This window comes from Poeciliopsis prolifica, unplaced genomic scaffold (assembly GCF_027474105.1).
Source record: "Poeciliopsis prolifica strain line A6 unplaced genomic scaffold, Auburn_PproV2 SCAFFOLD047, whole genome shotgun sequence".
Taxonomy (NCBI): Eukaryota; Metazoa; Chordata; class Actinopteri; order Cyprinodontiformes; family Poeciliidae; genus Poeciliopsis; species Poeciliopsis prolifica.
In genome coordinates this window covers 3,553,009-3,577,842 of record NW_026562422.1, presented here as the reverse complement: position 1 = coordinate 3,577,842, position 24,834 = coordinate 3,553,009, and the positions used below count along the sequence as shown (strand labels likewise).

The window sequence follows — 24,834 nt, the reverse complement described above, 5'->3', positions numbered from 1 at the left end:
CCTGATCAGAAAAATAAGTGAGCTATGATTGAGAGCAGGCGGTTGGAGGAGGCGTACCTGAATTTGGAGAGAAGAATGGAAGAAAACACCCTAAATCCAGATGTGCCAAAATCGTAGAGGCATACCAAAAGTCTACTTGCGTATGAAGCAAGGACATTTAAACAAAGCACTCAGTAAAAGCTTTTGTGCATCGCAAAAATGTAAGAGAAAAAAATTCAACTTGAAGAACATAGAAAATAAATGTTGAACACATGAAGAGAAGCATATGAAATAAAGGTGTGAAAAACCCATTAAACATATATATATTCACACACATATATAAAATTGTGTGTGTGTGTGTGTGTGTGTGTGTGCGTGTGTGTGTGCGTGTGTGTGTGCGTGTGTGTGTGCGTGTGTGTGTGCGTGTGTGTGGTGTGTGTGTGTGTGTGTCGAAAAACGTCCTTTCTGTTCAGCTCTCTTATCAAGATACACTGTAGTGACAGCATCTGCTCGGCAGATGGCAGCAACGAGTTCAATGGGTGCAGCAGGACGAGGAAGCGGAACTACGTCACTTTCTTCTGGTATTTGTTTTGGTCAGAACAAAAACGTTGAAACTTGGCGAGGGAAATACATAAACATCCGCACGAGCTCTTCAATTTAAAACTCAGAGTCACGTTTTTACTCGATTAATTTCCAAAACTCTGAAACAGACATGGAGTCCCTTGAAAGTTTATAAAATGATAAGTTAATATTTTTATTCTTCATCTTTTAGCGTTAATGTGTTCTCCAACAAATACAGGTAAGGCAAAAGTATTTCTTGCTGTTCTTTGTTTTTAACACGGTTCCGGTGTTACGTTTTCAGCAACAACAACAAAAAAATGCTCCATAAAACGTTTTAACGAAAGCTATGAGTTGTAAAGGGTCATAGTGATGCTACTTGAGGTTTTCTGTTCCCGTATATTTTTTATTTACGATAAAAATCCATGTCGGACTTTTATTGTGAAGGGTGGGCTGCTGTTTCCGGTCAGATAGAAGCTAATGCTGGCTGTCTTGATGGGCGGCGGAGAGGCGCTGCCAAATCTGGCAGCAAACTAGATTTCCAACACCTCTGCTGCCACAGTCCTCCGTCATGGCACCTTAAGCGTGTAACCAACCCGACGTGATAGCTGACTGCATCCTGTCTGTTTGCTGCGGCTGAGCCAGACGCTGACCCCGCCGGAGACACGAGCCGCGGTGCGGACGGGCTGAAGCCGCCACAATGAGCTCCGAACACCAGAGCGACAGCGAGGACGCCGACGAGTCGCAGGATAGGCCCGGCAGCACCGGTAAGAAAGAAGACCCCGCTGGAAGACCGACACAGTCGGAGGGTGAAGAAGACGCCCCGCAGAGGGTCTGTGCTTCGCCGCCGGGGAGCAGCCGCGAGGACCAGCCGGAGGGCAGCGCCGGCTCCTCTCCTCCCCGCCTGGAGGATGAAGAGCGCCGCGGCTCACCGGGCGCCGCTCCGCAGGCGGGGAGCGGTGGAAGCTCCAATAGCGAAGGCTACAGGGGGAACAGCCTGTTTTCCTGGCTGCAGAGCAGGACTGTCAGACGGGGGCTGTTTGTAGACCCAGCCAGGGATAACTTCAGGACAATGACCAGCCTGTACTGCTCTATGAACCCGGCCGTGGAGTCGGTCAATCTGAGCTCCCAGACCCACGGAGCTGTCTTCAATCTGGAGTACTCACCGGACGGGTAAGTACCGAGATGTTTCAGGACGCGGTCACAGGTTTCACTGATTGCACTGACACATGCAACGACTCTGTGCTTCACAATTTAAACCATTCGTCTTTGGAAGTTTCATCTGAAGTTCACGTCACATGCGTGATGCGGTGCTGCATGTCTTTAGACAGCTCCCCACAGCAGTCACAGCTAATGAGGACAGTCGAGCCTTCTTGACTAGACACCACATGCAGGACCTAAATCCTGCAGCCAAACCGGGTCAAGCTGTCTTGTCTGGGTCACGTTTGTTTGTGTGCTCATGTGACACGGTAAGTCCTTCCTGCACACTGTTGGCCTCGACAGTCTGCACACACGCAGGTGCGTCTCAGTAAGCTCGACTACGATCAGGACCGGAGTCAAACTCGAATACAGATGATTTACTTCTCTTCATTTTCACGATTATGGTGTGCAGCTCATGCTTACCTAAAATTCAATTTGGGGCGAAACGATTTACCGTGATAAATCCATTGTTAAAATAATCGCCAACTAATTTAGTTGTCGACTAGTCGTTAACTGGTGTAAAAACACTAGTAAAATGACATTTGCTACTGTACATAATATATATATATATATATATATATATATAGATTGCATTTTAAATGAAAAATCCTATTTGAATGTAAATATTTTCTAACAGAACTCATCAAGTAGCAAAGTATTAATGCTTTAAGTATTAAATATTTAATGCTTTAAATTCTATCAAAGTCTAACATTAAGCATCTTTTGCTATGGAATTGTTAAAAATAGTCAACTAATCAGCCCATTCTGTACTGACAAGGGAAGCAGAAAGGAGTTATTTAGATGCTGAACTGACTCTGTAAAACTCAGGACAGTTGCAAATCGCAACTAATTGTGCAAAGTGTACACAGAGCACTTTTTCCCTCCACTTAACTTTTTTGGCTGAATTTTTAATTTTTTTTTAAATTGCGAGTTTCCCTGCCTGTAAGCTATAATAGTCCAAATAAACAGGAATATATGGTTAATATGTATAATTCAGTGTGCAATTAATCTGAAGTTATACTTTCTTCTACTGCAAGAAAGTAAATTTCCCATATTTTAACACGTTTGTGTTGTGATATATTGTGCTGCTCTATACTTACAATTTACTGAGATACACCTGAGCGACGTAACTCAGAGCATTTTATACAATGCTCATTGCATTTTTCTACGGTTTTACTACTATTATTATTAGAATAATGTTATCGCTTTACTGTTGCACTATTCCCCCTCTTTCCTAAATGTAGAGTAACTTGGATGATGTCCCAGTTAAAACCTTGTCCCCGTCTTGTGGTGGCTAGTAACTCAGGTTTGTGCTCCCTGCTCAGGTCTGTGCTGACTGTGGCCTGTGAGCAGACAGAGGTCCTCCTGTTTGACCCCATCTCATCCAGGCACATCAAGACCCTCACAGAGGCCCACGAGGATTGTGTCAACAACATCAGGTGCACTTCTCACACTTAATGTCAGACATTTAGGGGTTTTTAAAGCCGGTCTGAATCACCACGTGTCACCCGGAGAGAAAAAAATTAAGGCGGACGGATTTTTGTTCCTGGTTGGGAAGAAACGTCAGTTTTTCTTCCAAGATGTTGTTTCCACATTATTCAGAATATCTTTGACATTTCAAGCTTATCATTTAAAATTTTTATTCATGAGATCAAATTTGGACTCAATTCCAGGGGTGGGCATTTATTGTGTCACCATTTGCCATTTATTGTGATAAATTTCTGTTGATAAGAATATCGATTTATTGTTATCACTATAAATTCCAATAAATGGTGTATAAAACCCCCCAAAACTGTCCAAATTGTTGGGATTCCTAGTTCCTCTACAGTTTGTTCGATGAAAATATCGACATACGATTATATTCAGTTACTGTGTGCTGTTTAGTGACACAAGTCGCACTTCTTTACGTGAATGGTGTCGTATTGAAGTGTATTATAAATGATTTTCAAGAGCAATATTTATGTTTGTGAGACTATGAATACTGTCATACAGTCACAGCCACACAGTTACCTTTAAAAAAATGTATAATTAATAAATAGTTTTTAATCACTTTTATTGTTATCAAATATAGCTATATGATATTTTTAGCTATGTTTAATTCTTCATATTTTCAAGATTATGTAACTGGAAAAAAAAGGTCAGCCTTTTCTTCAGCTCCTATTGACCCTAATGTAGTTTTTATGTGTACAGCACATTGGTGCATCTGAAGTTGTTTTTAAATGTGTCCCGTATGTGAATGAACGAGCAAACGAGGCTCAGAGGCCAAAGGTCGGCTGAAACCGCCTCGTCTCTCTCCAGGTTTTTGGACAATCGCCTGTTTGCCACCTGCTCCGACGACACCACCATTGCATTATGGGACCTTCGTAAGCTGAGCTCCAAGGTCTGCTCGCTGCACGGCCACGCCAGCTGGGTGAAGAACATCGAGTACGACACCAACACTCGCCTCCTGGTCACATCCGGCTTTGACGGCAACGTCATCACATGGGACACTAACAGGTCGGTTGGGTTTGGGTTACGCAGGACCTCTGCAACGGCATGCATCAATTTTGAATCTTTAAAAAAAAAAACATCCTGCGAAATATCCACTCAGTCCTATACTTTCCACTTTAACTTTTACAACTTAGTAAAATAAAAAAAAAGAAATGTTATTTTTATTCATTTATATTGATTTATTTGTGTCACTACTGCTCAGAATGAAGTCTGGATGAAAACTTTAGCTCAGTTTGGATGAAAAGTATCTATAGATGTATCAGTTTTGTAGTTTTATTGGCACAATTTGTTCTGTAAGTTTAAAGTTTGTGGGTTTTAACATTTTTGCATGATGTGCATGACAATAAAAATAAAAATGAGAGAATAATCATCCTTAAACTACAGCACAATAGTTGTTTTGCAATGAAGTGATTCACGATCCATGTTGTCGGTTTTAGTACTGCAAAGTTTTCCTTACTTGGTTGCTGGGGTTCTACAAGGAAGATCTAATTTATTTAATTTTGAAATGTTTATGCATCTGAAGGCTTAGTGAAATCAACTTATTTCCTTTTATCACCTCTGTTAAGTAGTAAGAGGAAGTTTAAGTTAGTTTAGATGAATAAAAAAGCCCTTTAGCAGAAAAGGATTCTGTAAATATCTGAAATTTATGCCATTGACTCTCTCCTCAGGCCATTTCCTCTTTCATTTACCTCTGTTGTTTTAATCCAGACTGCATGTGTTTGGTTATTGCCAACAGACTTAACAAGTGCCCTACAAAAAAATTAAATTCCAACTTATTAGAAATATTACTGCATTGTTAAACGTAATAAATGTCCTCCCTGGAAGGTTTACGGAGGACGGCTGCCCGCACAAGAAGTTCTTCCACACTCGCTATCTGATGAGGATGCGTCTGACTCCCGACTGTTCCAAGATGCTCATCTCGACTTCCTCAGGGTACCTACTCATCCTTCATGACCTGGACCTCACCCAGTCCCTGGAAGTGGGCAGCTACCGCATGCTGCGAGCCCGACGGACCCCGCTCAGCTCAGGTCGGAACACAGTTGTCGTTTAAAAACAGAAAGAAAAGCAAATTTAAGCCTCTCCACAGAGTGTCCCAGCATCCTTAAAAAGTCTGGAATGCGTCTATCTAAAATTAAGGCCTTACAGTGTGTTAAATTAATTGGGGGAAGAAAAAAAAATTCTGCCTTATATACGTTTTCTTTTTCTCGTGGAAATTTATTGTTGCGCAACACTTTGAGGTGATTAGTGACCTTTTCACTGCGTCTTAAAAAGTCTTAAATTTGTATATCTAAAATGAAGCTCTGAAAACTTCCCAAATTCATAGAGGGAAAAAAATAAGTTTGCAATAAGTATGTTTTCCTTTTTCTCGCAGAAAAAGCCCGATGTCTGTTGCTCAACATCCTTGAGTTACATTTTTACTGTAACTCAAGGATGTTGCAACTGCTGGTAACTAGTTGCTGAAAGCCAGTTTGATTTTTAATGCCAATTTTTGCTATTTTGTTTTTGTGTAGTTCTGACATAATACAGGTCTTAAATTTGATTCATAGTGGTCTTAAAATGTGTGTCTAAAATTAATTAAAATGTTTTAAAGCAATTGAGGGGAAAATAAATTTGCTTTAAATATTTTCAGTTTTTTTGTGGGACTTTACTATTACGCATAATGGTCTTTAAAAATGTCTTAAATTTCATTTGGTGAAACCTGTAGAAGCCATTTTCTCAGTGATTTTTAATCCATTTTCTTCTTCTTTTTTTTTTACCAAATTGAAATGAATCAAGTGAATTTAAAGGAACATTATTTAAAAACAGAACTATAAAGTTTGTGTGTTTTTACTTTTTTTGTTTTTTGTATTGTTTTTCTACAGATGGAGGCACATCAGCGTCCAGATCGACAGCGACGCCCCGTCAGGGACACGACTCCAAGCTTCATCCTCACAGAGAAGGTCAGGGATGATCTCAGCTGGATACTGACATCCCAGCGTCAATTCAGCTTCCAGGACTGTGATCAAACGTCCTCTCTCCTCAGGTCTGTCCCCACGGAACAGCCTGGAGGTTTTAACTCCTGAAATCCCCGGGGAAAAGGACAGAGGGAACTGCATCACGTCCCTGCAGCTGCATCCCAAAGGCTGGGCCACGCTCATCCGCTGCTCCAGCAACATGGACGACCAGGAGGTGAGGAACCTTTCACGCCATCGCAAATCCAGATCTGCTGCCTCGTAAAAGTATTTCTGATCTTCAGCCACCACCTAATTTCGCAATTTAGTCCATTGAGTTTAATATGATCTCACTACGAAATCCCGCTGGTCCCTGAAAGCCTCAGAGGGTTTATTAGGGCAAATTATAGAGCACATGGCATCATGAAGACCAAACAGGTTTGGGATAAAGCTGAGCAAAATGTAAAGCAGGGCAAGTTCTAAAACATCTGTCTGTTTATGTGCAAAGCTGCTAGAGATATACCAAAGAAATCTGGAAATGTCTTTCCATGGACAGTTTCTATTTTTTACATTTTAATTTTTTTTAAAATTCTTTCCAATTCACAATGCTTCACAAGAATGTGTTGACTTATTACATAAAACGCTCAGCTTTATGGTTCTAACTAGACAAAATAAGACAAAAAGTTCATTGGCATCAGTACTTTTTTCAAGATGCTGTATTTTTAAGCCACAGCAGTTAGGAGGTACCATCTGTTTTTATATCACTGCAACCACAACTTGATTTCATAATTTTCTAAAAATCTAAATAGAGCGATGGTGCTCATTTGGCATAAACTTTTCTCGTCTCGATTCCTGACACTTCTTCTTCGTTTGTTCTCTTTCTCCAGTGGACCTGTGTGTACGAGTTCCAGGAGGGGGCGCCCACTCGGCCGCTGGTCTCTCCCCGCTGCTCCCTGCGCCTCACCCACTACATCGAGGAGGCCAACGTGGGCCGGGGCTACATCAAGGAGCTGTGCTTCAGCCCCGACGGGCGGCTCATCTGCTCCCCTTACGGCTACGGCGTCCGCCTGCTGGCCTTCGACGAGCGCTGCAGCGAGCTGGCCGACAGCCTGCCCGTTCAGACCAGCTGCCTCCGGGAGATCCGCTCCATCTACTCGCACAGCGACGTGGTGCTCACCACCAAGTTCTCCCCGACTCACTGCCAGCTGGCCTCGGGGTGCCTGAGCGGACGCGTGGCGCTTTACCAGCCCAAGTTCTAGCATCCGGCGTTGTTTAAAAAAAAATTTTGTTTTTTTTTCAACCCGATCACTGCAGACCTGGGGAAACGCGTCCCAGGCTAAATCGCTGCATATGAAGGGGTGGAAATGCATCATGGAAGTGTTTTACAGGTGGTTACTTTTAGCACATTTGTGCACAGGATTTGCTGAAGCCAACCAGAGATGCACTGATCTGAGTTCTATTGCCAATTTCTAATCTTTGCTATTTGTACAGCTTCAACCTGCCGATACCGACTTTGGTCTACTCCAGTTTCTGTTTGAAAACTAATATATAGCATAAGAAAATACAAGAACAGAATTCAGGATATGTTTCTTCCTTGTTTACTTCCCTTAAGCTGCTATTATTTATTTATATTAGGAGCAGAAACTATGTTTTGAAAAAGTATAACCATAAATTACAGCTACTGTTCTTTTACTAATCTGAAATTCTAGAGTTGACATTTTAAATGACCTTTAGCATTTTATAGAAGTGATTTGCATCACTAAACAAATGCTGTATTCTGTTCAGCCTTCCTGTTGTCTGTGAAAGTCTTGCTCTCTCTTGCTTTCCTGCACTCTTGATGAACCTCAGACTTATTGGTTTCCCGTGTTGCACCTCTTTGCTTACTCTATCTTAAATTTAAGCGTCTGACTGATTGTGAAACTAGCTAACGTTGAGTCTTCGCTCAGTAATAGCGTTCACTTCGAAGAGTGTTTTGTGCGGTCAGGTAGCACTTCCATTTGGTGCATTCACCGACTCAAAAAAGATTGGATTTTAACGTGTCCTCCACTAGGCAAAAAGAATCGTCCAGCAGATTCCTCGATGCATCTCTACAGCTAGCTTAAGAATGTAGAGTGTTGCGCAACAACCCAGGTCTGCAGCTGTTAAACGGGTTGAGTTCGTTTAGGTGCTAGCCGTCAAACTGACGGCCATGAACTGGCGTAAAGAAATGACAGACTGAAGCTCTGGGCTAATTGCCAGGTTGCAGCAGAGGATGGACACTTTGAGCCCTGGATTTCAAGACACGACACAGAAAAGCAAGCTCAAAATTGAAATACAAAGAAATTGCGTTTTTGTTTTTACAGAGGAAACTTCCTGAGCTGAAGTTCAATGCAATTCTCGATGCAACTTGATATCAGGCAACGGCAAACTGTTGGTCGTGTGTAGCTCCTATAGTTACAGAGTTGCTTTTGGCCTCTAATAGTAAATATTTGTTTTCTTCCGTCTCAGGAGGACAACATTAACAGTGCAAAAAGTCTAGTATTGTTGAACCCGGAAGACGAACGGACTTTTGTGTACGCTGTTTAACTCGACTTCCTGCGCCGCGCCTGGTGCCGCTCTCTGCTGCTTCACTCATGCCTTCGCCACAGGTGCTGCTTCTGTGCTCATACAATCTGAACTTCAAGGACCTACCCTCCTTTACCTGCCTGCTGCTTTTTTTGTCCCCAACATCTGATCTCTTTCCACGGTCCAGATCCTCTGTTGTTTTTAAGGGTTTTACTTGGTGTATTAATATTGGCACTAATCGTTGCACAGCGTTTGATTTGATAATCACTTCAGAGTTGCTACTCTGTAATCACCTCTCTACTTTCCCCAAAGCTTTTATCTAAAGTCTTTAGATCGCAATATGTGGTCACCTGGAAAATGGAGCACTCGTAAAAAGGCGGCGAATATTTCTGCGTCATTGCAACTCAAAGATACATAGTTTCACCCTCTTTTGGTCTTAGCGCTACGCTTTATAGGAGCGATGCAGGCGCCAAGTCTGATGAGAGTTCTCCTATCACTGTTGGTTCCTCGAACCACGCATTGCACGCACACACGGAAAAAAATCGGAAAAGCGCAGGCAAGGTCAGCGTGAGCAGGCTGGACCATGCAAAGGCTCCAGCCTGTCAATGGGGTCCCATTGACTCTTATCTCTTACTGTTGAGGGAGGGTCAAGAACTATTTCTAATTTTTTCTTGTAGCCTGCAAGTTTTGCCTAAAATGTGTAGGCTGCTTCACATGAGTTAAAATGTTCCTCAAAGTTAAAAGTTTTTATCAACGACTGTTCAAGGCGTATAAAAGAGCACAACAGATGCTTACAAACATTTGTTAAAAGCCTGAAACCAAATTAGATATTTCCATTGAAAAATCTTACAAGAATTTTAGAAAAAAATACCCCGTCAAGAAATATTTCCGACTGCTCACTGAGTGTGTAGGCAAGGTAAATGTTGGCGGTTAAAAGAAATGGGCTTCTGTCCTACATCGTATTTATTCCCCAGGCCAACAGGAAATCTTAAAATGAATGACTAAAATAAAAACAAAGCTAAAGTTGCATTAACTCTATGCTATTGGTGGAGGTGCCTAAGCCCCTTTTCCTAAAACATGGTGGGTAAATGTTACATCCTGATGTCCAAGCTATCATCATCTGATGGTTTATATTAGAACCTGAATAAACCATCAGGCTCACTCATAGCAGGTAAACTGTCGGATTGAGTTAGCTTTAAGTGTTCATTAATGTCCTTTTACAGCCACACACTGCAGCCATTGTTTTGTTAGTAGAACACTGTTACCGCTCCCAATGACTCCAGGACACATTAGAAGTTAGCTAAAGGTAAAACTCCTGCTATGCACATCAGCCTTTCTGGTGATTCTCCTTTATTATTTCTGCTCTATGCTGAGCTGTCAGTTGCCAAAATATGATTTATGATGGATGAAAGTGAGCTGAGAACTTCTGCTGGTATAGATTTAAGAAACGCTTCTATTTAGATCGACCTTTTTTGTTGTTGTTGCTGTTGTAAATCTACTTTTCTCTCGCCACTGTAGAGGGCGCTGTTGCACTCCCATTTAATTCAGATTTTCAAACTAATGTGTTGATTACAACTAGTTGATAAAAGTAACAAGGGATTAAAAATCTGTGTTTGATAATTACTATAACGTCAGAGTTGGGAGGGAAATGCGACTGGAGCCGTTTTGACCTGAATTTGGCTTTTGAGGTAAAGGTTCAATAACGACATAAATTAGATTTCACTTCTGGTCTCCAAGTTTTCTCCCGTTGGCGTCACGCCGGGACGGGCGTCGTGCCTCAGTTTGCCGCTTTCATAACCTTCAGGTCAGTCAGTCGTTGGGTTCGTCTAAACGCGGACGCAAACATTTCTTAGCCACCTTACCGGCGGAGTGTGAAGGGATTCTGTGTTTCCTCCTCTGTTTTTACTTCAGGTACACTCACGACCTCTTTGAAGTGTCTTATCTATTTTCACTCCGTATATTTACGCAGAAAGACTGGGGGGGAAGGGGAGAAAAAAAACTGGATTTATCATGTTTTGTGTGTTATTTTTGATTGTTGCTTTGAATTTTAACTTGTATCTAGCCATGAGTTTCATGAATGTTCACACTATTACCTTTTTTTTCCCATGTGTGCACCATTAAGTGATGAAGGATGGGTAGATGAAAATAAAACATGGTGACATGCTTAAAGTTGCTTCCAGCATTACTCTTACCTATCCAGCAAGTACTCTGGGAACGATGGTCAGAAAGGACAAAAGGTGAGTCACTTTACCTCTACTGACTGCCATGTATGAACTTTTTTGTTTGTTTGTTTGTTCGGTCAAATCTGAAAAGTGTGTTCGTCATCTGTAATCGTGCTACACTTCCATAAAGGCCAGATTTATGGAGTCCGCAACTAATGGTTACCAACATATTTACCTACCAAGGCATGACCTTCCACTTAATTCAAAAGGAGAGCATTAAACAGTTAATTCTGGTGAAACCAGCAGCATATCCACCTTGTTCAATTCTACACTTTCAAAGTATTAACATCTTTCTAAACGCAGCTCCACAAAAAAGTTTTCACCGCCTTTACACATGGATAACTTGTTATAGCTTTGTTATGAAGCGAGTCTGTAGGACACTGAATCAATCTAGGATTTTTTTTTTTGCAGTTTTGCTCATTTTTAACAAAAATATCACAAAAAGCTGAATATGACATTTCATGCTTGTTATATTTTGTTGTTTACATGATTATTGTTTACGCTCAGCGAAAACTCCACAATTAATTCTCTCAGTAAATTCAAATTTCATTCAATTTCCATGAGTTACTGCATCAGTGCAACGTGGCACGGAGGCGTTCAACCTGTGGCTTCGCAGGTTGCTATGACGACAGCCTTCAGGCCATCTACGTAACTCTATAGACTATGGGGTTAAAGGTCGAGAATTGTCTGGTCAGTCAGGTACACTAGTGGTAGTGTACTGTCTTGAAAAAGCTGTACATGTTGTTATGACCGTGTCGTGTTGTTAGGAACTGAAGGACCTGCATCGTCTCAATAAACTTTTTTTTTAAGTAGGGTTGAACACTACACTTTATTAATGTTCAACTGACACTTTATTTCTCAACCCTTCATTATAAACTTTGACATTTTGCAACATGAATTATCACATTTATTTGGGAGTTTGAGGCCCCCAATGCAGAAAGACAATGTGATATATATATATATACATATATATCAGACCAGCTGACAGAGATTCACATTCTACTTATTACACAAGAAAAAAACAAAAAAGAACAGGAGAAACTACCTGATATTTTTCCCCTAATTATCCAGTTAGTTTGATGTTTTATAAATGGCTCCATGCTCACGTTTTGACACCCCACAAACTAAAACTGTTGCAACACAAATCCTGAGAAATGTCGCTTCCGCAACTAATCCGCAGTCACCAACAATAAGAACTTTGCATCAATTTCCCAATAAAAGGCATGAAAGATGTGTATGTTTGGGTTTTTCTTTTTCTTTTTTTCTGTTCTCGGCACAGCTGATCCTGCAGTAGAAGACAGTTTTTCTTCCTCGGCGCTTCGTCCTCCTCCTACTCTGCGGATCCTCATGAGGAGCGCGCGCGCCTCGCCTGGCTCTCCCTGCGGCGGTTGATGGCCTTGGTGCTGGCGCGGAGCTTCCTCATGCGGAGCGCGCGCAGCCGCAGCTGGAGGTCCCTGGGGATCTTCTCCCCTTTGGCCCGCAGCTCCTTCAGCCTCTGGACGGGCGTTTTGGTGAGGACGAAGTCGCAGGTCGTCGGGCGAGGCTCCAGGCCGACGCGGCAGCGACGCATGGACGGAAAGTACCCCTCGGCCCACACCGCCACCTTGTACTCGCCGGGGTTCAGCAGGCGCCAGTAGTCCCCGTCCGCGGCTGAACGAGGCGAAAGACGAAACACGTGATCAACAACCGGAAGTTACCACTGATTGACAAGAAGAAGAAGACGCCAAAGTGGTAGTAACAGTAACAGTAACAGGTTTTTTTCGGAATATTGACAAAGTTCATTTGCTGGCTGACCTCTGCAACACTCGGTTTTGTCACCGCCAGTGAATGCAACTTCCATGAAAAGTTCTTTGGGTAGAAATTACGAGATTGCCAGAAAACGAATTTCTCGTGGGGAGGGAAACTCTCCGTGTTTCCTCTTTGTGAAGAAACACAAAGAGGAGATTTGAAATCCAACAAATAGTCAATCCTTAGCTCGACTCAAAATAAACGAGAAACAGAGAGGACGACCAAAAAAAATAAAACAAGCACATCTCCTATCACATCCTCATGTGCGCTCGCAGAGGGGAAGCTGAACAGCAGGTTGGATGGAAACTGCAGGACTGACCTGATCTGATGTCGTGGTCGTGGTCTTCCACCTTGACCACGGCGTTCTCTATCCCTCGCTTGGTGCTCTTGTCTCTGATGACGCCTTTGATCCCTCTGTGAACCTGAGTGAGGAGGAAACCTGGCATTGATGTGCCGCAGCCCCGGCAAGAAGCTCACACATCAACAAGCGGCTTATACTTTTGTTACTTTTATTTCTCCTCTCCTCTGTTTTATTTCTGTTTTTAAAACCATCATGAAGGCATGGGTGTACTGAAGGACCAATTCACTGACATGCAATCGTTCTGAGGGCAACAGTTAAGGAACTACGTTTTAAAATGAAGAAAAAAAAAAGTTAAACCTTGTGAAAAAAACAACATAATAATAATAATGTCGATATTCATGGAGATAATTAAACAAAACACACATCTGAGAGAGTTGTCGGGACCGACCTGCTCCATGTAAACCAGAAGAGACTCCTTATTGTTCTCCCACTCCGCCGGAAGCTCACTGGCATGAGGGAACTTATCACAGGACAGCTCCACAGTCACCTCCAAGCAGTTGGTGTGCAGGTAACTGAAGTCATTCATGCCTGCAGAAAAGACACAAAGTGGGTTAGGGTTAGGGAAGGGTTAGGGTTAGGTTAGTCTCAAACGGCATAGTCATATTTATTAATGCTTTGCCACCAAACAGGAAGTGACTGTGTTTCCCACCAGGAGGCCAGATTTCACGTCACGGCCCCTCTGAACACGACTGAAAGTGATTCTTAAGGCTTTGCTCTCTGTGCAAAGTCCTAAATATGTTGATTTAAAAAAAAAATCTCTCTTAACTTTAGGATTTAGGAAAAAGAAATCATTTTGATGATCCCACCTGACCTAAAACAGGAAAAAGATTCAACTAATTTCATGTCAGGCGATGAGAGACTAGTTCAATGGGACAGAGACATTTACATACATAAACAACATTTCTGAGCTCTGAAAGGTGAAAATTTGTTAGAAAAAAACCCCCAAGAAATTTTCTAGACATCAATTTGGAAATTTCTTCCAACTTTTTGAACATTTTTGACTTTTGAAACTCAGAAAAAAAGTCTAGATTCTCATCTCAGAAATTCTATAAAATGTTTCAGATTGAGCTCTAGATTTAGGTTTTTTTTTTCTAGCAAATCTTCAACTTTTTAAGTTTGAAAATTTCTCTGCTTTTTGGCGACAGTTTAATCTACAGTGGCATTACATTGTCATGTTCAATTTTTTTTTTATTCTGCATCGTGCTAAAGGAAACCCGTTTCACTCCTGATTCAATGAACCTTTAACCAATTCAAAACTTCTTTTCTTAACAGTGTTTTTGTCCCTCCCTTTGTCTGCTAGACTAAACTAAAACCAGACAATCCTCTTAACTTCCCTCCTCAGCACTTTTTCTTTTTTCATATACATATATATAACTCCAGTGACTCACTGCCTGGGACCGTGTGCCAGGCTCCGCCGTTGATGATGTTGTTGTGCATCTGGAAGTCTTCGTAGTGGCAGATGCGGCGGTCCGGGTTGGCCAGCACCAGGTGCGTGGAGGCGTACACGGTGGCCAGCCAGCGGAAGAAGGCGTCGTCCGCCGTGGGGGTGTTCTCCTGGGGGGCCCAGTCACGGGTGCAGTCGAAGGGATACGTGACGACCAGCTCCCCGCCGTGGAGGTTTGCGCTCAGCACGAAGGGGATGTCCTGCATCCAGCTGATGACTGCGCGGGTCTCTGGAGCCACCTGAGCGGAGGCGGGTGAAAGTATTAGGATTCTCAAGATAAGTGGGGGATAATAAACTGGACTTTTCTTATGTGAAAAGCATCACTGTGATGTGCTGCAGTTACTCCTTACCGTGGCGTCTTCCTGCGTGTAGTACTCTGGGATGGGGATGTAGTGGTTGGATACTTTAGATGGATCAGCTGCAGCCTCCTGGGTGTCCCACATGATGTTGTTGAGGTCTGGAAAGTTATGATTCATGTCGATTCCTTCGTAACTGTACCGCCCTTCGGCCCAGCCGGCCAGCTCTGAGCCCTGCAGCCAATCAGATCAGCCCGTCAGACATAGCGTCAGGAATGTCAACGGACACGTTCAAATACGACGACGCCCAACGCGTCGTCGTTGGGCGTCGTCGTATTGGGCGTCGTCGTACAGAATTATGGCAATTACATTGCCATAATTCTGTGAGAATCTAATTCATTGATTAATTTACAATTTTACTTTATTATCAGGTGTTTCATGTAGATCCCTTTTTTAAAGGAGCAGCATTGTGTATTTTCCACTACAGTGGCTGGAAAATACATTGTGCTATAATCAAATGCTGTACTTACTTGACTATTGCACAATCAAAAAAGTGCAGTGCCTTCATTTGTTGCAAAAGTGCTGCACATGACCAAAAAGGAGCCTGACTTTGTCATTTAGCACACTGAAGTTGGGCTTCTGTCTCTTTAAGAAACTTTTGCTCTTTCTGAAACTTCGCTTTCAGAAAGTAGTCAGAGAAGCCATCACAACATGGCTCCTCTATTAACCCTTTAACATTTTTACCAGCGTTTCACTTTGTATAATGAGGTGCTCAATTTCCACCAGGTGGTCTGCTAATTGCTGCAGGCTAGTCTGAAGGAGCAGAGCGGGGACATCCTCGGAGGCGGCGCCAGCTCCGCCCAGGCATTTTGCACAATTGCATGGTTTCTGGGAGCGACTCAAAAAAATCTTCAAACGTGCATGGAAGAATCAAGGTAACACTCCAGGTATGTTCTTGATGACAGAATGACATCATAATAGGATGTAAAGCTCAAAAACGTTGATTCTTGCAAAGCACTCCCCCTTTAAAGAAAACTATTCTCAATGTTTTCTTCAAAGACAACAATAAGAACAGTTTTAAAGACTTTATGACGGCTCTGTGAGAACTCTGTCTGGCATCACCCACCTTCTTGTAAGCTACTTCGTGTCCGTCGGGGTTCATGGAGGGCAGCAGGTGGATCCGCGTCTCTGTGACCAGCCGTACGACGCGCTGGTTGCCCTTTTTGTACTCTTTGCATAAATACTGCATGAGGTTTAGGACGAGCTCCCGACCCAGCGCCTCGTTTCCATGCATCCCCGCCACGTAGCGAAACTCTGGCTCACCTGCCAAGAAGACAATATAGAGGGCCTCTTTCATCACCAAGGAATAAATGAGGGGGTAATTATGATGGGTCGACAGAGGGGTCACGGAGTTTATTCAAACTCTGGCTCTTATTTTTCTTCATAGTCCAGGGGAAAAAAAGGAGCAGATTTTTCACTGAGATGCCATTTTTAGAGTTTTGAGAAACACTTTTGAACTGGACCGCTGTCAAGCTCTGATTGCCTAAATTACCAGCAGATTTTCCTGAATGTATAAAGAGAAAAAAAAGTCAAAGTATGTAACATCCCTCAAAGATTTCACATCTGCTGTGTCCTTCATGTTACTGGAGATTTTATTTAATGGAGCGATGTAAAGAGGTGTGATATTGTCAAGTGGAGAGAAAATAATATTCTATGGGATATTATCTAAACATTGTGACATGCAGTTGTTTGCGGGCGCTCTGATGCCTCCAAATGAAATGCAGTGCAGCACGTCGCCACCAGGGGGCATCGTGTAATCTGTCTTTGGGATCAAATTTTGGAGCTTCAATTCAATTGAAGCCAAGATCATCAAGGAAGATTTATTTGTACTCCAAATATGGCAATATTTATCACAGATTGATTTGTGTGTGTGTCAAATCTTGCATAATTGGACCAATCGAATCGTATTTACTGACGCTAACGTTAAACGCATAACAAAAGTTAGCGGAAGCTGAGCTACATTTGATGTTTTGCATCCACTCTTAAATGTTTTCTATTTCTTTTTTACAGCTGCAGTATCTGCAAAGTTCCCAGAAACTACAAGTCTTCATCCCTTCCTTGTGGTTTGCATCAGAGTCACACTAGGTCAGAAAACCACTTTTATTAACAACAGCTGTCAATGCGTAGAAAGGGGGAAAAAAACAAAACAAGAGAACAGAAGGACTTAAGAAATGTATTTTCCCTAAGAACAAAGCAGAACATGCAGCACCGCATTTGATTTATTTGTGCTTTTTGGCACAAACGGAGCAACCAAAGCAAGCATTAAAGCACGAGTCTAAATGTCTGAAGACAATATAACAAGGCAATCAAAAAGTTAGTTTACACGAGCCCTCTTTAGTCACTGGGTCGCTGTGCTGCAGGAACCAGGCTGTGTAAACACTGCGGGAGGGTCAACTGGGCCTTCGAGCTCCTAAAATCTCATGAATGAACCTTGACTACCCTCAGTTTTTTGGAAAAGTGCATTTGCCAAAATATTTTCCGGATAAAAAAAATTTTGGGAACACACTAGAAATATCCAATCTAATGTTTAATCTGAATTAGTTTAGAGGATGTTAAGAATCAAGATTCAAGTTTCTTATTTATTTAATATTGTCTGTTATACTCATAATGAACAAATTAAATTGTGTTGTTTTTAAATGCTAGTGAAGCTGTTGGTGTATTTAAGTTTGTAGACATATTGAATAAAAAACTGTAATTCAGTCTATTTATGTCTGTGTTTAAAAAAAATAAACATTTTAAATCAATTCAGCACTGTTTTTCTGTATCGGATCGGTCTCGGCCAACACCAACCCTCAGATGTCGATATGGATATCGGTATCGGAAGTGAAAAAAGTGGGTCGACACGCCCATGCGTTCAAACACCTGGTATCTAAAAATCTTGGATTCATCTCATCTCTTTTAGCAATTCTTACCGAGTTCATGTTTCCCAGGGTTATCCGAGATCTCCATGACGTAGAGTTTGAGGCCCGTGTAGCTCTTGCCGATGGTGTAGATGCGGGTGATGTCTGGACACTCCTCGGTCACGGACTTCATGAGCTGCAGCGTCAGAGAGATATGCTGAAGTAGAAAGCCTTCAGAGGGGTTAAATCTGGAGCCAATCTGCCAACAGTCTGACTAAAACCTTCTGCTTCAGCTTCATGGGAGTTGAGGTTACTCATCGTCTGGCTTTACCTTTCTCATCTCTTTGTAGTCGTGGTGTCTGAAGTCCAGATTATCCCTCGAACCTCTTTCCTGCTGGTCGGGATACGGATCTGTTGGATCTGTGGGCAAAGACCAATGCAGGTGTCAGTAACCTGGTTTTGCTGATCCAATCTTGCCTCAGGTATAGTCCGTGTCCTGTTTTGAAAGTCATGCATGGCAATGACTCACAAGCAGTGACACACTCTGTGGTTCAGACCCGGCAAATGTATGCATACCGTGGACACGGCAGCCGAGTATCTCGGCCCTGAGGCATATGGTCCCGTTGGAGTACCAGGTCTGAGGGTTGATGCGGATGAAACGGGCCACCGAGGGAACAGGAAGGAGCCCGAGGACAGGAACCTCCGGGTTCTGATTCCCCTCGAATATCTGTGCGATTCAGGGAACAATCATACACAATGCCTTTTTATCGGGATTTCAAAGAGGTAAAGACAGTAAAGGAATTTTAGTTTCATACCTCAAAGGTCTTACGTTTGTACTTGTAGCAAAAGTTGGGTCTAGGTATCAAAGGGGCTGAATCCAATAAGGATTCACCACGTATTAACATAAATCCCAATAAAATACCTTAAAGTTTGTGGCAGCAATTCGATCAAATATGAATTAGTTCAATACTTTAACAAACCAAACTGTTGGTTTGAAGATTTAGGACATTGAAACTGTTAAAATTGAATGTTCTTGTCAGGCGTGATTATGATGGCCACCTACATTTCTGTTCAAAAGCTTTTACTGTAAAAATATATAACAATGAAAGAAAGCGGCAGTGGTCACAAACAAAACACAAGAATTCTCATTGCACTTGAAAGGTGATAAAATAACCTGCAGCCTTATTTTAAAAAATAACTTATGTACTTATTTCCATGACCTATGTTCTAATCGGACATAGTTTTGTATTCTTTTGAAGTCAGTGTACAAAGACTTTTGTTTCATTTGACCCTCAGTTTACGTTTTTTTCTGTAAAGTAAGTCCTTCTGCAAACAGTAAAGAAAACTACGAATCAGCGTCGTGCTTTTATTCTCCAAAAGTCTGGACATGTTACAAAGACAAACCGTCTGAGAACATGACCTCCTTGGCATCAAGAGTTGTCTTGGAATGGAGCAGAAAACAGAGCAGACATTTTTTCTCCCCCCTCCTCTTTGTCCTACTTTTTCCTGGAAAGAAATCCGATTTTTCCCAAAGATGGACATGTGGCGCTTAATGGAAAAACAAAAACGCTGGAGGTGGATTGCTGACTCAGAGCACACCCTGGATGACTTTGGGCTTCAGCTTAATTTGTGTTTCACGTCTGACTTTTTTTTCATCATGAAACGGGCGAATGTTCCCTTGAGTTTGTTTAAGTCCACACTTCTTCGCAGCTGTTTTTTATTTCCTCCTGCTTTATTTATTCATTGAGATCAGAAACCTCTCCGACGAGAGAATCCTGACCGAGATTCACCAGCTTTTAAAATGAACTTAAGATGATGGAAATTGGTCTGCGAGGCTTTAAAAGTGGACAGTATTTAAACAATATAATCAGCGTAAAGCTGACATTTTTCACATGGCGCATTAAAATTGAGATTAAGCAAAAGTGGCGCCAGAACATTTGGAAAGGAGTGAAAGTCAGACCCCCATATTTAAAACTACTGGTGATTTAGTTGTTGAATATAAATTCAAAAATGGTTTGTTGATAACAAAGGGAAGTAAAATGCATATTTATTTTTTTTTTTAATTCATTAAAAAGTTAGTGTATATAGTAATGACTGTAGGCAGAAAAGATCTCCTGCATCAGTCTGGATTTGTTTGACTTTGAGTTTGAAGAGGCCTCTAATTCAAAGCAATCAAAACGTTCATGAACGTATCTTCAGATCAGATGACAGATCTTACCGCCTCTTCTGTTCCGTTCATGCAGGTCTTCCACTCCACAGTGTCGTTACTCAGCTGAACCTTGTAGGTCTCAACCCAGTCCCAACTGCAACGCCAACCGAACGCAGCGCATTTAGTCGTCGACAACGAAAAAAGCAATGAAACGTGATTTCAACCGCAAATTGATTGCAACCAAATATGTTTTGACTTGTGTGTCAGTCATAGAAGACTGTGATAGTACCTGACCTCCAGATGGAGTTTCTGCCCTGCAGGATGACTCCGGTGAACAGGGTGAGGTGAAGGGCGTCCACTTCCAGCCACTGGTGCTGGTCCTTGAACGCGGCGCACCAGGCTCCGTCGTACTCATCTCCGTCTTCAATCCCCGACTGCGACAACAGAAAAAGAAAAAGAACAAAAAAAAAAAAGGAAGGAAGGAAGAGGAAGAAAAAGACGTCTTTCTTCTTTATTTTGTTTTGTCAGCTGCAAAATCCATCAGTGGGAAACGTTGCATGGGAGTTTTTTGGTGTTGCATAAGTTGGCCTACTTGCAGCTTAACTGCTTTCAGATGGCAGACGGAGGGCGGGGGGAACAGGGAGTGTGCAGTAAATTTAAGCGTTGTGTTAAACCTAATTTCTCGCAGACCTCCCGCCGAGACGGACTGTTTAAAAATCAAGAACCTTTTATAAACACAAAAGCTCAGTGCTCTGCAAAAGCATTCACCCTCCTTCAGATGTTCGTAAGAGATCGTGAGCGTGACGTGAACTGATTATTGATTATGATTAGAATTCTGAAAAGTGCGGCGTGCATTTGGCCGGACAATAAGAGAAGCAGTCCAAGGTGACCTGGCGGTGATTGTGTGTTGCAGAGAAGCATGGTGGTGGCAGCATTATGCTGTGGAGACAAGTGTTTGTCAGATACGTCTTGCATGAACTTACACTGGAAAAGGAAAACGGATGATTCAGCTTTTTTTTTTAAAATCAAGTGAGTTGCAGGTAATCACATTGAGTTCACACAAGTAATAATATTGAGTTTATTCAATTGCCGTGTTAAACTAAGGTCTACAAAAAAAAATTAATTCTATTACATCAACTCTTTCCATTCTCTTTTCTCTGAGCATACACTGAAAAATATGAGCCAACTTGTAAAAAATGTATATTGTTGCAGCTAATTTGAGTATTTCCTGATTTGAATAATTCTGAAATCAGAATCATGAATCACTTGAGCTAAACTAATTCAATTAGCTGCTAGAAGAAAACCTGTGAGGCGCTGCAGACGGCTCGAGTCTCAGGCTGTGGATTCAGATTGTAGTTTATTTCTTTTTACGCAACAATCCGATTTACTGTATTATCAAACACAGCGTGCAACGTTTTACTTGTAAATCACGTGGCGAACTTTAATCAGGATCTGTTCAATAAATTTGGATATTTAAAGTAGCATCCTAAAGTTAGGTTTTCAATAAGCCCACATTTCCGCAGGTATATTTTATTTTCAATGTCAAGCGAAGGCTTTCAAACATTCACCGGAGTGGAGTGAATCTATTTTTGTGATAACGTTTCCTGATGTAAATTTGCTGTTTAGCACTATTCTAAAGCATCGAAAGGGTTTTGAAGACAGACAAGTTTCTCGCGGGATGACGACGGTTCGTCTTTAGTCTTGTTCCAAAGAGTTGAAAAAGAAAAAAAGTTTTTGCCGTCACATGCTGTGCATCGTTTCTATTCACATTTTCAACATCCCGAGCTGTGAGTGTTCTGTGTTTTCTCTGACCTGGATGTTCAGCCTCCCTCTGTGGGGACCCAGGCCCGTCCTCTCCTGGGACGAGGCTCGCACCTGGCTGTCGTCGACTCTCAGCGACTCCAGGCCGAGCGGAGGGCAGTCTGCGAGCAAGACAGCAAGTTTCAGAGACGTGACGCGTGACAGCAGTGGGAAACTGTGACGACCTGAGGTCCTCAGAGCTCGCTTTCTGGTCTGTCGACGAATGCAGCGAAACACGAGATGGATGACGCCAAAAAAATGAGGTTTTTGACGTGGGTTGTTATGTAAAACACCGCTAATCGGCTCAGTGGAATGTTTGAGGCCCTTGCCTCCTCAGAAGGCCGGGTTGGGACGGAGGGGGATGCAGATAAGACGAGGTGCAGGAGGGTTTGGATGCAATCTGAGACGAGCCGAAGATCCAAGTAAAAGAAGAAAAAAAAAAAAAGAAAATGTTTAGCTAGAGCAAAGTGAGAGGAGCTCCGGTTGCAGAGAGGGTTATGGATTCGAATGAGAAATGTTGCGGTTAATAAAAAATGCATTCTGAGTTTGGGTGTGGGATCTGAAACGAGACATCCTTAAGGAAAAAGGATTAGGACCACTGAAAAAGAGTTTTTTTCTCAGGATTCTGATTTTAATCTCTGAATTTTGACTTTTTCTACCCAAATTCTGGATTTTCTTTCCCTCGGAATCCTGAGAAAAACGTCATTTCTTTCCAATCCCCATCTTCTTACGTACGCCTTAAATGTCATCGGAAATTTAAAAAAGAAAAGTTCTTATGGTCACTGTTTGTCAAACAAAGGTTTTTAGCAACATAAATCTACTATTTGACTGATCTAATACCTTCGTTGTCTTCTGAAATACAGTGTAATCTGTTTGGTGCATTTCAACAAACTGTCCCAATTGGGAAGCACGGCGGTGGGAGTGTGATGCTGTGGGCTCTTTTCTTCAAAGGCGACTGGAAAGCCAGTCAGAATTGTAAAAAAAAAAGAAAAAAAGAAAAAAGATGGATGAGATTGGGGCCGGGGGGTGACGCTTCACTTTCCAGTACAGCAATTACCCCAAACAGCCAAACCTGCAATGTGTTTGAATGGCCCAGTCAAAGCCCACATCTAAATCCAATTGAAAATGTAATAGAGCTTTAAAAATAGTGTTGTTCCCACCAAGTTTTTTTAAAAACACTTTGAGTGTTTTTGTAAAAACACTCAACGTCACCAGTTGCTTTCTTTCCACTTCACAATTAAATGCCTCTTTCTGTTGGCCTGTGTTGATCTAAGCAAAATATATTAAAGCTTCTGGTTGAAGCAAGGCAGAATGTGAAACATTTTGTTCCTGGTTTACTTTTTTTATATATATATATATAGGGCACTGTATGTTATGTAAAGTCAGATTCATCTCTGTTCCTCTGTGGAAGGAGATCATCAGAAGAACAACAAAAAAAAATTCACACTTATTTATTTGACGATATAAAACACAAAGTGGTAAATTGACACCTGAAATGTCCCTGAATGCATCAGTTAATTAACTGTGGGTTTAATTGAAACTGAGTAACGTTCACACACAGCTTCCCAAAAGGATTCATTTAGTCTTACCCAGTTTTGCTTTCTTCTCATCTTTCCTTGTGGGATCCCCTCTCTCCTCTTCTCCCCTCTTGTCTGCCCTAACATTGCGTTCACTGACCGCAGGACTCGCCGTGGAGCGGAGCTGCTCTCCCCCTGCTCCACTCCGCTCCCCCACAGTTTGAGCCTCGGTCCAGTTGGCTGACTCAGGGGTCGTATAGTTGGGTAAAAGAGAGAAACTCTCTGTCGTCCATTCAGCTCCGCGTACAAAAACATTTAGAGAGAGCAGACACGCCAAAACGCACAATGACTTTGCCATTTTGCTCAAGGGTTTTTTTCTTCTTTCTTTTCTTTTTCCCCCCCTTCCTTCGGCAGAGTTGTGATGGAGGAGAGAAAATCCTGGGTAGTTAATACCCTGATGGACCCAGACCTCCAACCCTCCTCTTTCAGTCCCTCCTCCTTCTCTCTCTCCTCCCTCCCAGCTAAAATCCCAGCTCAGTTCCCACGAAAAATGTCAAACTCAGAAATGACTTATGTAGCGTGAAATGTGCGCCTTGATGGCCTGCAACGACCCACTTCAGTTAAGTATGTAGTCATTTCAGAAAAAAAACAAGTTCCACCTCAAATGCTTTCAGCGAGCAAAAGCCAAAAGGAAGCAAGTGTGCAGGATTGAGAGTTTATGTAACAAAAGGTTTGTCCGGGTCAACAAGGCCTCCGAGGCAAGTCTGTAAATGTACTAACTGGTTCGACGTAGTAGCTGTGATTGAGGTCTGAGGAGTAGTGAAATGGCAAAACACAGTCATTTCAACAATCAATATGAATTGACTTTTCTATAAAAAAAAAAAAATTTTAAACTGGTAGCAGACAAAAGAATTTGTCCGAGATCAGAGCCTTGTGGAACTGATGTTGGTTTGTGTGCAGAAAACATTTTACACACGTGCTAACGCAACATCCTCATCTGAGCTTATTTTTCGTTTATTTCTGGACTGATTCCCGAATCTTTGAATTAGAAGACACTGTGGACGTGTAACATGTATTTCATAAAATACACTGTGAAAATCATCCCTCAATTTTTTTCCACCCAAGCTAACTGATTAGCCTAGTTGCTTTGCCTCTTGTGATGTCGTTGTGCCCTTATAAGTGACAGAAAGTTACCACCGGATAGCATCTTATATCTATATGTACGCATGATATTTGGTGTTTAATGCAAAAAAAAAGAAAAAAAAAGTTGTTTAGAAAGTAATTCACATTTAAGTCCTAAAAGTGAATATTTTTGCTGAGCAGGTGCTTCCTGTGTTTCAGGAACACAGGAAACAGTTACAGCGTATCTATTTTTATGTGGTGGGTGACATTTGACATCAGTTTACACCAGCAGATCTTTTACATATTTCATTAGTAATCATCACTGATTTGTGTTTGTGTGTGAGCCACTCTTTCAGAGTCTCAGAAGAAGCCGATCTGTGTCAGCGTTAAAGCTGACAGTTTATGTTCATGTCACCCAACCTGGACGCTTTTAGATTTGGACGTTTTCCATGGACACGTTTATCTGCTAAAGCTTCCACCGCTTCTAGCAAAGAACTCTGCATCCGTTACGCATCATGTGTGAACAGAACACA

At 42.0% G+C, this 24,834-nt stretch overlaps 2 protein-coding genes across 3 annotated transcripts; one reads left to right on the top strand and one right to left on the bottom strand.

Moving 5' to 3' along the window:
- Positions 1–1,026: 1,026 nt before the first annotated feature.
- wdr32 (WD repeat domain 32) lies at positions 1,027–10,871 on the top strand. Its single transcript, XM_055057362.1, has 7 exons — positions 1,027–1,710; positions 3,063–3,176; positions 4,036–4,233; positions 5,053–5,255; positions 6,090–6,167; positions 6,251–6,396; positions 7,046–10,871. The coding sequence occupies exons 1-7, from the start codon at positions 1,238–1,240 to the stop codon at positions 7,415–7,417; spliced, it is 1,584 nt and encodes a 527-aa protein (XP_054913337.1). The 5' UTR covers positions 1,027–1,237; the 3' UTR covers positions 7,418–10,871.
- Positions 10,872–11,724: 853 nt separating this feature from the next.
- LOC129377267 (probable carboxypeptidase X1) lies at positions 11,725–23,607 on the bottom strand. 2 transcript variants are annotated; one of them, XM_055057086.1, is made up of 13 exons: positions 23,252–23,607; positions 21,675–21,784; positions 20,157–20,296; positions 19,932–20,016; positions 18,290–18,440; positions 18,045–18,133; positions 17,786–17,909; positions 15,940–16,136; positions 14,868–15,047; positions 14,462–14,756; positions 13,462–13,601; positions 13,032–13,134; positions 11,725–12,574 (listed from the first exon to the last, which is right to left on the bottom strand). In XM_055057086.1, exons 1-13 carry the CDS (start codon positions 23,535–23,537, stop codon positions 12,270–12,272), a joined length of 2,205 nt encoding a protein of 734 aa, XP_054913061.1. In that variant the 5' UTR covers positions 23,538–23,607; the 3' UTR covers positions 11,725–12,269. The 2 variants fall into 2 exon arrangements, with proteins under 2 accessions (XP_054913061.1, XP_054913062.1); XM_055057087.1 differs by lacking the exons at positions 21,675–21,784; positions 23,252–23,607 and having other exon boundaries at positions 11,726–12,574; positions 20,152–20,221.
- Between the last annotated feature and the right edge of the window lie 1,227 nt (positions 23,608–24,834).